The sequence below is a fragment of the Delphinus delphis genome, chromosome 1, assembly GCF_949987515.2.
Source record: "Delphinus delphis chromosome 1, mDelDel1.2, whole genome shotgun sequence".
NCBI classification, from domain to species: Eukaryota; Metazoa; Chordata; class Mammalia; order Artiodactyla; family Delphinidae; genus Delphinus; species Delphinus delphis.
Genome location: NC_082683.1, coordinates 105,091,965 through 105,108,254, shown reverse-complemented (window position 1 = coordinate 105,108,254; position 16,290 = coordinate 105,091,965). Strand labels below are relative to the sequence as shown.

Here is a 16,290-nt window from a genome sequence, read left to right as displayed (position 1 = left end):
AGACTAATTGTGATGATCATTTTTCAATATATGCAAATATCCAATCATTATGTTGTACACCTGAAACTAATATAATGTTCTATGTCAATTATACCTCAATTAAAAATGAAAACACATTAGTCAGGGGTAGCTATACCCAGTTTTGGAAAATACTATTGGAAAATACCCAGTAATTTCCAGATAGAGGACATTGGCAATGTTCACTCTAATTCTCAGAGTTACATGATTTAGCCACAGACTGATTGTATTTTTAACTTGTAAATCATGATTTGTATTTTGAAATCCAGTATCATCTGAAACAGGTGAGGTTCTGAAAGCTTTACAATCTACCAAACCCTAGTGTTTTTCAAATAGCATTTGAAAGGCTAATCATGAGTAGCTACCAATAGAGCTAATCCTCATTACAATGTCATTATACAACTATATAAAATCACCAAAATACAATTTAAAAAGTAGATACGAGGTTTACAGTCTTGTCTCTCTCTAAATCTCTTACAATATTTTCTAATCAGGAGTAAGGTGTGTAAATGTTTATAAATGTTGAACATGCAGTTGCTTTTGGTTCTCCAGCCCGTAGTCAAGCGAATAATGGCATATCCTGAACAGGCACGCTGCTAAGCACAAGGGGAGTGAGGAGCACTGAGTGTGGCAAAGGTGGTAGAAAATGAGATCATGCCTTTAAAAAGATTTAGAGTGTGATCCGGAACCCAGACTGCATTCATCAGAAACATTCAAAAAATGTATAAATGATGAAGGAAAACAAATGTTTAGAATCAGGGGGAAGAAAGGGGAAAGGACCTTCTGTTTCCAAAGAAGACATACAGATGGCCAACAGGTACATGAAAAGATGCTCAACATCACTAATCATCAGAGAAATGAAAAAACCATAGTGAGATAATCACGTCACACCTGAAAGAATGGCTGTTCTCAAAAAGATAAGAGAGAACAAGTGTTGGCAAGGATGTGGAAAAAAGGGAATTCTTATACACTGTTGATGGAAATGTAAAATGGTACAGTTATTATGGAAAAACAATATGGCAGTTATCAAAAAATTAAAAATTGAATTATCCTATGATCCAGGAATCCCACACTTGAGTATATATCTGAAGGAACTTATTTTGAAGCGGTATCTGCACACTCGTGTTCATAGCAACATTATTCACAGTAGCCAAGATAGCGAAACAACTTAAGTGTAAATCAGTGGATGAACGGATAAAGAAGATATCTTGTGTATATACAATGCGATATCATTCAGCCGTGAGAGAGAAGGAAATCCTGACATTTGTGACATGAATGGAATTTGAGGACATTATGTTAAGTGAGATAAGTCAGACAGAGAAAGACAAATACTATATGATATCTCTTATGTGCAGAATATAAAAAAGCCAAACTCATAAAACCAGAGAGTAGAATGGTGTTTACCGGGGTCTGGACTGGGGGGTAGGGGATTGGGGAGATACTGTTTAAGGGTACAAATTTGCAACTAGATAAATAAGTTATAGAGATAGAATGCATAGCATAGTGATTATAGTCAACAGTACTGCATTATAAACTTCAAAATTGCTAAGAGAGTAGATATTAATTGTTTTCACCCCAAAAAGAAATGATAGTTATGTGAAGTGATAGAGGTGTTAGCTAACTCTGTGGTAGTAATCATACTGCAATATATAAAATATATCAAACTAGCACATTGTATACCTTAAACTTACACAATGTTATATGTCAGTTATGTCTTAATTTAAAAATTAACAAAACAAAAAAAGCAGATAGGGAAGTTTTATTATTCTCATTTAACAAATAAGGCAACTGAAAGATAGAGCTTGATGTGTCCATGGTCTTAGCTAGTGAGTCACACTGCTAGGACTGTGAGTTCCCAGAAGGCAGGGACCTCCCTAATTATCTTTTTAGCCAGCATTTTGTAAAACAGTGTCTAGCACAGAGGGAACACTTAGAAAATGTTGCTGAATGAATGACCAGAATCACACATGGAACTTCTGACATCCAACACCAGACTCTCGAGTCTGGACTATACCGTGCTTTCATTCATTAAATACTGATTTTTTTGGCACCTACCTACAAGATAAGAAACATTGGTTAATTTCTCATTCAGTAGTTACTGAGCCCAACAAGGCACATAGCCTTGTGCTGGGTGTTTCTGATGCTGGGGTTTCTAACGCTACTTTAAGCGTGGGACCTTGCTAGTGAAGCAGCTGTCAGTCCATCAAGTAGACTGCACAAAGAGGCACTCAACCCTCTCAGCTAAAGATGACTTGAAAATTGATTCTGCAAAGAGCTTTTAAAAGCAAATGAAGGAAATGTGAGAGGAGTGGCTTCTGAGAAGATTCTTCCCAAAAAAAGGACAGAAAATGAAAAGGCTTTTTCCTCTCATTCTCCACTGGATTGCAGGCTGAGGATAGTGCTACAGTTGAAGAGTTCTGTCTCTTATCTTGGTGCCAGTGGCAAACACCAAAAAAAAAATCAGAGGTTGAAGCTAAGAAAGTAGTATTTTAAAATAAGTTATTAGTAAAACACTTAAGAGGAAAATAGCAACTACTACCAGATTATGGGTTTTTACCTCAAGAACCACCAATAATGGTTTAGAGAGCAGTGGAGGGTGAAAAAATGTTAATACCCATACTTTAAAGGGGTGTGTATCTATTTCATTTGGAATTTCCTGTTCTAAATGCAGGGTTGCTCTTTCTTAAATGAAAATGCCTGTTTTTATCTAAATCAGAAAATTGGCTTCTTAGAAATTTATAAATTCCTTCCTAGCAGTTGCTTGTTGCCACTCATTTACAGAATTATGGGTTATTTTAAAATTTTATATCATTTTGGAATATACAGTTAAATCATTTATTCAAAACTTAACAAAGCAAAACTCTTACGTAACTGGCATACATTATTCCACTTAAAGAAATAAATGTGAAGGTTATAGCAGGCATCTTTTCAAAGTGCAGTCTTGGATATGTTTTAGAGGAAGAACATATTCAGTTCAGTTTCATATATTCTGAACATTTACATTATTATTTGATGGTAAACTACTAATAATTGTCTACATCAGAGTTTCTCAAAATGTAGTATTTGAATCACTTACATTATTTATTTATTTATTCTTTATTTTTTTTAACATCTTTATTGGGGTATAATTGCTTTACAATGGTGTGTTAGTTTCTGCTTTATAACGAAGTGAATCAGCTATACATATACATATATCCCCATATCTCTTCCCTCTTGCGTCTCCCTCCCTCCCACCCTCCCTATCCCATACCTCTAGGCGGTCACAAAGCACCGAGCTGATCTCCCTGTGCTATGTGGCTGCTTCCCACTAGCTCTCTACCTTACATTTGGTAGTATATATATGTCCATGCCTCTCTCTCGCTTTGTCACAGCTCACCCTTCCCCCTCCCCATATCCTCAAGTCCATTCTCTAGTAGGTCTGTGTCTTTATTCCCGTCTTACCCCTAGGTGCTTCATGACATTTTTTTTTCTTAAATTCCATATATATGTGTTAGCATACGGTATTTGTCTTTCTGTTTTACCTACATTATTTAAAATGTGGTTTTGGGGCTTCCCTGGTGGCACAGTGGTTGAGAGTCCGCCTGCCGATGCAGGGGACACGGGTTTGTGTCCCGGTCCGGGAAGATCCCACATGCCGCGGAGCGGCTGGGCCCGTGAGCCATGGCCGCTGAGCCTGCGCATCCGGAGCCTGTTGCTCCGCAACGGGAGAGGCCACAACAGTGAGAGGCCTGCATACCGCAAAAAAAAATAAAAATAAAATGTGGTTTTGGGGCTCTAAGGATCTCCTTTTAAAACAAGTACTTTTAGCAACTCTTTTTTGCACATTAAAGTTTGAGAACCACTGGTCTAGATTGAGAGACCCTGGATGGTTTTCTCAGTGATCAGAGAACAATAAAATTATGCTTAGAATTCTCTTCTTCCTGCGGCAGAAGATGGATTAATACAACTCTAAAAGTGAAAGTAAAATAGCTTTTCTTTTCAATCAGTTTAATCATTAAATTAATAGTCTACTCACGAAACATTCCTGTTAATTGAGATTTACCATATATGGAAATGTAAGAGATTGACTAACTGAAAAAAAATGAATGCAGTAAACCAGCTGAAAGCAGTGATAAGGAAAGCTTCTTGGAGAGTACTCCAAACAGCAACAAGAAGAGCAGCCAGCTTTGGTAACATTTGATGTTCTCTTTTTGAATCCTTGTAAAGTTTCCCCATCTCTAAGATGGAGTGAAGAAATACATGTCAAAACACTACAACACTGTTCCAGCATTTTGTTAACTTTATTATCAAAGCACAGTGCCCTTTGCCCCTTCCTTGCATGGCACTAAGGGCCGTTGGATGTCTTATTCCTTAAGTCTTGACATGCGGTGCCCAAGGCATCTTATAGCCTATGAAGATGAAGGTATCAACACAATAGATCTCATAGTTCTGTGTCTATTCCCTAAGCATTTTGTATTTGACAAAAACTGTCTCCCTTCTCTACAGGGCAGAGATGTAACATTGACATTGATGAGTGTGCCTCCAATCCCTGTCGCAAGGGTGCGACATGTATCAACGATGTGAACGGTTTCCGCTGTATATGCCCTGAGGGGCCCCATCATCCCAGCTGCTACTCACAGGTGAACGAGTGCCTGAGCAATCCTTGTGTCCACGGAAACTGTACTGGGGGCCTCAGTGGGTGAGTAGCTGTCATGTATTAATAGTTTCTTATTGACTTGTGTCAAGCCAGTTGAGTTTTAGTATTGGCCATACCCTGTAGAAGTCAGTCAGGACTTGAGCTGAGACCTCGCTGAAGATTTCGGTAGTCTGCGGCATAGTCTACCAAATCGCCACTTCTTCTCTACCTTCTGTGACTGAGTAGGTGGAAAATAAGGAGGAATGTCTCTTTCCTCATGTGGGTAGTCAGCACATGGGAGGAATCCAGGGTAATTTTATGAGTCTTTGGCAATTGCACTTTTAGTACTCATTGCAAGATTGAGTTCTGAGGGATGTTCTATTTGATTTTCCCCCCTGCTTAAAAAAAAAGCCCAACTCTGTTCTATCATGGTACCAGTGGGTGCCACTGAAGTAGATCTAGTCTCAGCTAACTTTAGACATGGCCCTGATGAAATGTTCACAATTTGCAAGCCCCTGAGAGTTGTGTAATGTGTTGGTAAGTAATTTTCTAGAATCACAAAGTGTGATGTTAGGTTCCATGAGATAGTCGTGTACTCTTGCTGTGCTTGCCAGAGGACAGGACTCTGGGCATTACCATTTGCCATGCTTACGACAGGTGAAAGAACGAAGAGTGTATTAAGAGGTAAATAGGAAATCAAGTTATTTCCAAGATGAATTAACTCAGTATTCCTGTTTCAGAGTATAGCAGCCTGCAAAGAATCCCAACCCACCTACTTTTTTTTAAAGGATCTCCAGACTAGGAGGCTGTTATCTCCTGATACCACATTCTAAGTGCTAATGATGTTCAGATTGTGAACAATGTGCATATATTTCAAATACCTTCATTTTTGTTCCTTTTCCTGCTCAGTACCCTCAGTGCTTTCTGGGGGCAGGGATTCAGGTCAGAGCAAAGCATGTCTCAGAAGTCAGACATCCCAGGAGCTCTTCAGAGTGGCTTAGTGTCTCTGATAACTACACTACTTCCTGGGTGTCTGTTTTATACCAGAAACAAGTGATCCTAAGGCTTGCGTTACTTTTAGTTTATATAGAAGAAAAGAAACTGCAGATTTATCTGTGTTAACGTGTCTTTCAGATTGTCCTGATTTGTTGTACCAACCACTGTTTACATATGAAAACTCACTATACTTACTTAGTTTCTCTAGCATCTTTGTGGGCCAGGAAGGTGTGTTTACTGAATACTCCAGATGGGCCCACATGATTCACATGGTGACCCAAGTATAGGTCCATAGAGGATCAGAAATGAGATTAGCTTACCCAAGAGTTCCTTGGTCCTTCAGTTTTTCAGAATGGTGTATTTCAACTATGACTCAATTGTACATTCATCCCCCAACAGTAAATAACTCTGTCTTCTTTCAGATACAAGTGCCTCTGTGATGCAGGCTGGGTTGGCATCAACTGTGAAGTGGACAGAAATGAATGTCTTTCTAATCCATGCCAGAACGGAGGAACTTGTGACAATCTGGTGAATGGATACAGGTGCACTTGCAAGAAGGGCTTTAAAGGTGAAAGCGAAAGTGCCTATTTTTATCTCCCTTCTCTCTCTGCCTTTCTGTTGGTGCATATGGCTTGACTCACTTCTTCCTTTCCCTTTTTTCCTTCTCACTCATACAGCAAATATAATTTGAGTACTTAATATTTATAGGGCAGTTGGGGAATAAAAACATAGATAGATTTATACATGGATTCTATTTTCAGACTAGCAGAGAGGTGAGTTATTGAAACAGTACCATTTAAGGTGAGCAACTAGAACTCCACTTACACAACTTTGGACAGGTGTTCTAATTGTAAGCTCCAGTGTAGGCTTGATTCTATGTTAATTCGCAAGAGATATTGGTAGTAGAATGAAAATTTTGTTTTACTGTAATTGTAGCAATAATATCATGGAAGAATCCATGTATTTAAAACCTTTCCAACAAATTCTCTTACACATTAAGATATTCTTAGATGATACCTAGTCACCTATGGCCTTCTGGAAAAATGCATAATAGTGGGTATTGTGTAAAATCACGTTTTGAGTTGTCTCTGTTGTATTTCTCCCGTTGCTTTTGTCTTAGATACTCAAGAGAGAGAACCCTGTGGGTAAATCATTCACATTTGTACTTCGCTATCCATGTAGTCACTGATTTCACCACTCAGAATTGTGCCAGGCTACTCTAATACATCAGTATGTTTCCGTGTCACTTGGATTACTTGAAAATTTTCTGAGACCCCATTTTAGTCAGTAATTTTCTGACATTCAGATATATTACATCTGCAAAGAAACTTATAGATTTAAGAACACGTTTATTTCTTTGTCTCATTGAGACTCGCTGATCAACAAAATAAAAATCAAAACGTAAAGTCCAGAGTTGTACGGCTGTCGAGTAGCAGAGTACAGTTTGAACCCAGACCTCTGTACTCCTAGACCATCATTTTCTTTTGTACAGTGCTGTAGTTCCTCAGTCTTAAGGCTCTGTGTCAGGCCCTACTGAAGGGACAAAGGCGTGTGGCATTTAGTACAGTCCTGTCCCCATGGATGCTTCCTTCCTTTTCTCTTTTTCATAGTGGGAGTAGATTTCGTGTCTTGGATCAGGGGAAACAGCTTTGTGACTTCCGGAAGCCCTACCACATCGATGGTAGAGACTGTGCATTTGAAAGAGTGGGCATAAATCACAGGCTTTGACTAAGTATTCGAATATTTTATCCCTTGATAACTTACGGGCTGTTTTTAAGCCCTGACCAGATACTCTGTATAGAAAGAGCTTCTATTTAGATATAGCAGTAGGTCTTCACCCTAATGAACTTCATGATCCATAATGGAGAAATTACTTACGTTTGGAGGTGCATTAGACTTTCAAGCTATTAGAATATACTGTTCTTCCATTCATTTTTTGATGGATTAAGCACTTTTTACTGACTGTGTCAGGGACTTGACACTGAAATGAATGAACAGGTGTTCCAGTGGCCTGAAGAAGTTAATGCAGTTTCTGAGGTGTTTAACGTTTACCACTGAGAGGATTGCTTAGTAAATGAGGTAATGAGGAGGCTAACGAAGTTTCACTGTCTTTGGTTTTTCCCCTTTTCTGTCTACAGGCTATAACTGTCTGGTGAATATTGATGAATGTGCTTCGAATCCGTGTCTGAACCAAGGAACCTGCTTTGATGATATAAGTGGTTATACCTGCCACTGTGTGCTACCATATACAGGTGAGTCCTGCAAGTGCAAGGACCCGAAGGGTTGCTTGGTCTTGCCTTGTCATTCCAAACCTCTGAGTCTCAGAGATGGGATCTGTGGGGCATTGATGCCGCTCTGAGGAATCATTCCCTCCTCACCCTTCCTGCCCTCACTGACTGGGTCTTCAGCTCTGAGAAAACACTGTGGCCTCTCTAGATGCACGTGGTGGGGAAACTCATTTGCTGCCTTTATTTTTTAGGGTTTGAAAATTTTAAAAAATTATATATGGCTGGAATTGACACATAGCTGATGGTTTAGTCATTATTTGAATGGACCCAGAGTCTCTATGGCCTGTGCTCTTAGTCTGAGTTTTGCTAACACAACAACTACCACTTATCGGTCATTTGCTATGTGCCGGACACTTGACATACTTGGGATGATTTGATCTAGTGCTCACAATAATTCTACAAAGTATTTAGAAGTTCCTATCACTATTTTATACATGTGGAAGCTGAGGCAAAGAGAGCTTGCTTGCTGAAGGTCACATAGGTAAGTGGTAGATCTAGGATTTGTCCCTAAGTCTCTCTGAATCCAAAGCTTGTCCTCTTGTCATTCTTCTCCTCACGTTCATTGCCACTGCATCTTATTCAGAGAGGTACGACCCCTGGGATGGCGATCACACACACGCAAGACGTGGGTGTGACTTCATTGCACATCAGGTGTTCTTTGTTTCGGGTGGTGTTACAGGAGTGTGCCTGGACGTTTCTTTGTAGTCTCCTGCCTCATTACTGCCATCTTGTGATTGGTTGTATTTGTGTAGCTCGTTTACCTCTTCGTCAGCCATTTTCTTCATCTGTGGGGAACAAAACAGAAACATGAACAGTGACTTTGCATGTTTCTCCAGTGCCTAGCATGCAGGCAGGAGCATGGCTGAGTTCTTACTCCCCTGGAACCATAGGCTGTTCATTATAGCTGTTGCTAGTGACTCTAGGCTGTTTGGAGTGGCAGAGTGGCCAGAAGCATGCCTCTGTTACCTGAAAGACTTGATACTACATTGTTATCTTTGTCACCTCTTTAGAAGAAACATTCATGCAGGGAAAGTGCATTTAGCCAGCCTGACTGATAAAATCAGTTATCGGAGATCCCTAGCTATCCCCAGACGGACAGTCTATTTTTTTTTTTTTTTTTTTTTTTTTTTTTTTTGCGGTACGCAGGCCTCTCAGTGTTGTGGCCTCTCCCGTTACGGAGCACAGGCTCCGGACACGCAGGCTCAGCGGCCATGGCTCACGGGCCCAGCTGCTCCACGGTATGTGGGATCTTCCCAGACCGGGGCATGAACCCGTGTCCCCTGCATCGGCAGGCGGACTCTCAACCGCTGTGCCACCAGGGAAGCCCACAGACAGACAGTCTAAATAACGCCATTTCACAGTGATAGTGCTGATCACATTTGTTGGTACTGAGCAGATGATCTCACTCACAGCCATAAAGACTGAGAATTGATGGCTGTAGGGAGATACAAGCAGGTGTCACTATGTTCAGGCACATTAGAGACTTACCTGAATATGACTAAGGTGCACAGGTCATCTTGAAAATATTTGTCTTCTTGCTATTCAGATACTATAAGAATATTTGACTAAATGCTGGCTGTTGGTTTTTCTGTGTATTAGGATCTTATTAAAAGAATTTACTACTTGTGAATTTTGAGAAATTATATGAGACTGGAAATCTATGCAGATTAAAATTTCAGTGCTGAGTTGTCACTAAGTGTTTTAAGTGTCATTGAATTTGGCCAGCATGAAGGGAACTAGGAAACGTTGCCTTTTCTTGTGAGCCATTATTCTGACCAGACACATTAAAAACTTGTTAGGGATATTGATGAAAATTTGTGGTAATATTGTTTTCTTTCTGAATACAAAATTTTAGGATAAAATTTTAAATTGAGTTAGTTGTAATTTGACTTTATTTTGTTGAAGTATAATTGATTTACATTATATTCATTTCAGGTGTACACTATAGTGATTCAGTATATTTAAAGATTATACTCCATTTAAAGTTACTGCAAAATAATGGCTATATTCCTTGTGCTGTACCTTATATATATGTAGCTTATCTATTTTATATGTAGTAGTATGTATCTCTTAATCCCCTACCCCTATCTTGCCCTACTCCCCTTCCCTCTCCCCACTAGTAACCATTAGTTTGTTCTCTATATCTGTGAGTCTGTTTCGATTTTGTTATATTCATTTGTTTGTCTTGTTTTTTAGATTCCACATATAAGTGATAACATACAGTATTTGTCTTTCTCTGTCTGACTCATTTCACTAAGCATAATATCTTCTAAATCCATCCATGTTGTTGCAAATGGTAGAATTTAATTCTTTTTTTATGGCTGAGTAATATTCCTCTGTGTGTGTGTGTGTGTGTGTGTGTGTGTGTGTATCACATATCACATCTTCTTTATCCATTCATCTATTGATGGATACCTCGGTTGCTTCCATATCTTGGCTATTATAAATAAGGCTGCTTTGAACATTGAGGTGCATGTAACTTTTTGAATTAGTGTATTTATTTTCTTCAGATATATGCCCAGGAGTGGGATTGCTGGATCATATGGTAGTTCTATTTGTAGTTTTTTAAGGAACCTCCGTACTGTTCTCCATAGTGGCTGTACCAATTCACATTCCCACCAGCAGTGCAGGAGGGTTCCCTTTTCTCCACACCCCCTCTAGCATTTATTGTTTGTCGAGTTTTTGATGATGGCCCTTCTGACGGGTGTGAGGTGATATCTCATTGTAGTTTTGACTTGCATTTCTCTAATAATTAGTGATGCTGTGCATCTTTTCACGTGCTTTTTTTAGCCATCTGTATGTCTTCTTTGGAGAAATGTCTATTTAGATCTTCAGCCCATTTTTTGATTGGATTGTTTTTGGTTTTCTTTTAATTGAGCTGCATGAGCTATTTGTATATTTTGGAGGTTAATCCCTTGTCAGTTGCTTCATTTGCAAATATTCTCTCCCATTCTGAGGGTTGTTTTTTTATCTTGTTTATGGTTTCTTTTGCTGTGCAAAAGCTTTTAAGTTTCATTAGGTCCCATTTGTTTATTTTTGTTTTTATTTCCATTACTCTAGGACGTTGATTGAAAAAGATCTTGCTGTGATATATGTCAAAGAGCATTTTGCCCATGTTTTCCTCTAAGAGTTTTATAGTATCCAGCCTTACATTTAGGTCTTTAACCCATTTAGAGTTTATTTTTGTGTATGGTATTAGAGAGTGTTCTGATTTCACTCATTTACATGTAGCTGTCCAGTTTTCCCAGTACCACTTATTGCAGAGACTGTCTTTTTCTCCGTTGTATATTCTTGCCTCCTTTGTCATAGATTAGGTGACCATAGGTGCGTGGGTTTGTCTCTGGGCTTTCTATCCTGTTCCATTGATCTATATTTCTGTTTTTGTGCCAGTGCCATACTGTCTTGATTACTGTAGCTTTGTAGTATAGTCTGAAGTCAGGGAGCCTGATTTCTCCAGCTCTGTTTTTCTTTTTCAAGATTTCTTTGGCTTTTTAGGGTCTCTTGTGTTTCCATACAAATTGTAAACTTTTCTGTTCTAATTCTGTGAAAAATGCCATTGGTAATTTGATAGTATTTCATTGATTTTGTAGATTGTTTTGGGTAGTATAGTCATTTTCACAATATTGATTCTTCCAATCCAAGAACATGGTATCACCTTTCCATCTGTTTGTGTCATCTTTGATTTCTTTCCTCAGTGTCTTATAGTTTTCTGAGTACAGATCTTTTGCCTCCTTAGGTAGGTTTATTCCTAGGTATTTTATTCTTTTCGATGTGATGGTAAATGAGACTGTTTCCTCGATTTCTCTTTCTGATCTTTCGTTGTTAGTGTATAGAAATGCAAGAGATTTCTGTGTATTAATTTTGTGTCCTGCAACTTTACCAAATCCATTGATGAGCTCTAGTAGTTTTCAGTAGCGTTTTTAGGGTTTTCTCTGTATAGTATCATGTCATCTGCAAACAGTGACAGTTTTACTTCTTCTTTTCCAATTTGGATTCCTTTAATTTCTTTTTCTTCTCTGATTGCCATGGCTAGGACTTCCAAAACCATGTTGAATAATAGTGGTGAGAGTTGACATCCTTTTCTTTTTCCTGATCTTAGAGGAAATGCTTTCAGGTTTTCACCATTGAAATGATGTTTTCTGTGGGTTTGTCATATATAGCTTTTATTATGTTGAGGTGGGTTCGCTGTATGCCCACTTTCTGGAGAGTTCTTATCTTACATGGGTGTTGAATTTTGTCAAAAGGTTTTGTGTATCTATTGAGATGATCATACGGTTTTTATTCTTCAATTTGTTGATGTGGTGTATCACATTGATTGATTTGCGGATCCTGAAAAATCCTTGCATCCCTGGAATATATCCCACCTGATCATGGTGTATGAGCCTTTTAATGTGTTTTTGAATTTGGTTTGCTAGTATTTTGTTGAGGATTTTTACATCTATGTTCATCAGTGATATTGGCCTGTAATTTTCTTTTTTTGTGATATCTTTGCCTGTGTTTGGTATCAGGGGGTTGGTGGCCTCGTAGAATGTGCTTGGGAGTGTTCCACCCTCTGCAATTTTTTGGAAGAGTTTCAGAAGGGCAGGTGTTAACTCTTCTCTAAATGTTTGATAGAATTTGCCTGTGAAGCCATCTGGTCCTGGACTTCCGTTTGTTGGAAGAATTTTAATCCCAGTTTCGATTTCAGTACTTGTGATTGGTCTGTTCATAGTCTCTATTTCTTCCTGGTTCAGTCTTGAGAGATTGTACCTTTCTAAGAATTTGTCCACTTCTTCCAGGTTGTCCGTTTTATTGGCATACAGCTGCTTGTAGTAGTCTCTTATGATCCTTTGTATTTCTGTGGTGTTCATTGTAACTTCTTTTTCATGTCAATTTTATTGATTTGAGTCCTCTCCCTCTTTTTCTTGAGGAGTCTGGCTAAAGGTTTATCAATTTTGTTTATCTTCTCAAAGAACGAGCTTTTAGTTTCATTGATCTTTGCTATTGTTTTCTTTGTCTCTATTTCATTTATTTCTGCTCTGATCTATATGATTTCTTTCCTTCTACTAACTTTGGGTTTTGTTTGTTCTTCTTTCTCTAGTTGCTTTAGGTGTATTAGTTTGTTTATTTGAGACTTTTCTTGTTTCCTGAGGTAGGATTGTATTGCTATAAAATTCCCTCTTAGAACTGCTTTTGCTGCATCCCATAGGTTTTAGATGATCGTGTTTTCGTGGTCTCTAGGTATTTTTTGATTTTCTCTTTGATTTCTTCAGTGATCTCTTGGTTATTTAGTAACATATTGTTTAGCCTCCATGTGTTTGTGTTTTTTACAGGTTTTTTTCCTGTAATTGATTTCTAATCTCATAACGTTGTGGTAAAAAAAATGCTTGATATGATTTCAGTTTTCTTAAATTTACCGAGGCTTGATTTGTGACCCAAGATGTGATCTATCCTGGAGAATGTTCCATGTGCACTTGAGAAGAAAGTGTATTCTGCTGCTTTCGGATGGAATGTGCTATAAGTGTCAATTAAGTCTATCTAAGTCTAATGTGTCATTTAAGGCTTATGTTTCTTATTAATTTTCTGTCTGGATGATCTGTCCATTTGTGTAAGTGAGGTGTTAAAGTCCCCCACTATTACTGTGTTAACTGTCAATTTCCCCTTTTATGATTGTTAGCATTTGCCTTGTATATTGAGGTGCTCCTATGTTGGGTGCATATATATTTACAATTGTTGTATCTTTTTCTTGCACTGATCCCTTGATCATTATGTAGTGCCCTTCCTTGTCTCTTGTAACAGTATTTATTTTAAAGTCTATTTTGTCTGATATGAGTATTGCTACTCCAGCTTTCTTTTGATTTCCATTTGCGTGGAATATCTTTCTCCATCCCCTCACTTTCAGTCTGTATGTGTACCTAGGTCTGAAGTGGGTCTCTTGTAGGCAGCATATATATGGATCTTATTTTTGTATCCATTTGGCCAGTCTGTGTCTTTTGGTTGAAACATTTAATCCATTTATATTTAAGGTAAGTATTGATACGTGTGTGCCTATTGGCATTTTCTTAATTGTTTTGGGTTTGTTTTTGTAGATCCTTTTTTCTTCCTTTCCTCTTTTGTTCTTTTCTCTTGTGTTTCCCGCCTAGAGAAGTTCCTTTAGCATTTGTTGTACAGCTGGTTTGGTGGTGCTGAATTCTCTTAGCTTTTGCTTCTCTGTAAAGCTTTTACTTCTCTGTAAAGCTTTTGATTTCTCCATCAACTCTGAATGAGAGCTTTGCTGGGTAGAGTATTCTTGGTTGTAGGTTTTTTCCTTTCATCACTTAAAATATATCATGCCACTCCCTTCTGGCCTGCAGAACTTCTGCTGAAAAATCAGCTGATTACCTTATGGGGGATTCCCTTGTATGTTACTTCTTGCTTTTCCCTTGTTGCTTTTAATATTTTTTCTTTGTATTTAATTTTTGTTAGTTTGATTATTGTGTGTCTGGGCATGTTCCTCCTTGGGTTTATCCTGTATGGGACTCTCTGTACTTCCTGGACTTGGGTGACTATTTCCTTTCCCATGTTAGGGAAGTTTTTGACTGTAATCTCTTCAAATATTTTCTCAGGCCCTTTCTCTTTTTTTTCTGGGACTCCTATAATTCGAATGTTGGTGCATTTGATGTTATCCCAGAGGTTTCTGAGATGGTCTGCATTTCTTTTCATTATTTTTTCTTTATTCTGTTCCACCACAGAGATTTCTACCATTCTGTCTTCCAGGTCACTTATCTGTTCTTCTGCCTCAGTCATTCTGCCATTGATTCCTTCTAGTGTATTTTTAATTTCAGTTACTGTATTGTTCATCTCTGTTTGTTTGTTTTTTAGTTCTTCTAGGTCTTTGTTAAACATTTCCTATATCTTCTCGAGCCGTGCCTCCATTCTTTTTCCGAGATCTTGGATCATCTTTACTATTATTACTCTGAATTCTTTTTCAGGCAGATTGCCTATCTCCTCTTCATTTAGTTGTTCTTATAGGTTTCTATCTCGCTCCTTCGTCTGCAATATATTTCTTTTACTTCTCATTTTGTCACTCTTACTGTGTTTATGTTCTCCTTTCCACAGGCTGCAGGATTGTAGTTCCTCTTGCTTCTTGTGTCTGCCCCCTGGTGGGTGAGGTTGGTCCAGAGGCTTGTACCATTATCCCCTTGATAGGGAGTTTGATTGGTGTTGTGGTGACCAGAGCCTGGTCCTGGATATTGAACAGGGCCTCCTTTTTGCTCTGTGGTTGTCACTGTCCTGTCAGGGGCAGGGCCTGATCCCTAGTTGTTGGAGTAGAGGCCCCTAGATCTGTTTATTAACTGTGTTTCTGATCTGCAGTGCAAGGAAGGTGGGATTGGAGTGCTCCCACTGGGAGAGGAGTCACTGAGTTTTCCTCCTTTGGAGCTGTTCACCCGTGAATGTGCTCTATTGTGTCCCCTTTTGCCCATTGTGCAGGCTCACAAAGTACACTGTTGTTGGCACTGCTCTTGGTCCCACTGTAACTGTGGGTATGCTGGCAGTTGGCCCTGGTGACTCTCGGGCATTGTTTTCACCAGGCCACTGGCGCAGATCCACTGAAGTCAGGTCCCGGGACTGCAGTAGTAATGAACCTGGACCCGCTGTGGGAGCTGTGGTGGCAGCTCAGATTCTGACCTGGCCCAGCCTCTGTGTATGTGCCCACAGAGCCTACAGCTGCTAAAGCCAGACCCGTCCCAGCTGCAAGAGCACTTGTCCTTTGGGATGTCTCGCAGGCGCTGAATTTAGGAAGCCATCAGAGGAGGTGTAACTCTGGGTTCGTGTAGCTGTGAGGAGAGGCTTAAGGTCTTCTTCCTTAGTCACACGGGCCCTGGGGCTCAGCTGTGGTTTCAGCCCCACCTCTGTGTGTGTTCCTCTCACCGGAGTCTGCTCCAGAGGTGGCCGGAGCACACGAGCTCGTCAGGCTGGAAGGAGCCCAGGTGGCGACGGGGGCCAGCGTGCTGTCCAGGCTGGGGTGGGGGGGATGGAGGCAGAGGAAGCGATGGAAGGGGGGGCACAAACGGCCTCCAGCCGGAGCCCTCCCTCGTGCCCGTGGAGGCAGGGCCTGCCTCACGAGGAGAGAGGCTGCACAATGGCGACCCTGCCCTTTACACGGGGCGCTTCACTTCTGTGGCGGTCCAGGCTTCCTCCACAAGCATTCCTGGTTGCAGAGCTCCTCACTCCCGTCCCTTCAGGCTGTCTCCTCACAGCCAACAGCAGTCCCCTCCCCAGGTCTGCTCTCCAAACCCCACGTCTGGCACCCAGCCCCCGTGTGCACCTGCAGGCACCCGTCTCAGGCTGGGTGGCACAGGACTGTGGCACGGACCATCTGCATAGGTCTCACTGTGTCCTGCCTGCCACAGA

At 39.9% G+C, this 16,290-nt stretch overlaps 1 protein-coding gene across 1 annotated transcript in view; it reads left to right on the top strand.

The window, feature by feature from the left end:
- The window catches only part of NOTCH2 (notch receptor 2), a 177,826-nt gene that overhangs the window by 129,043 nt on the left and 32,493 nt on the right, over positions 1 to 16,290 (top strand). Inside the window, exons 13-15 of the mRNA XM_060028014.1 lie at positions 4,504 to 4,696; positions 6,052 to 6,197; positions 7,768 to 7,881. Coding sequence (XP_059883997.1) covers positions 4,504 to 4,696; positions 6,052 to 6,197; positions 7,768 to 7,881 — 453 coding nt within the window. The remainder of the gene's footprint in view (positions 1 to 4,503; positions 4,697 to 6,051; positions 6,198 to 7,767; positions 7,882 to 16,290) is intronic.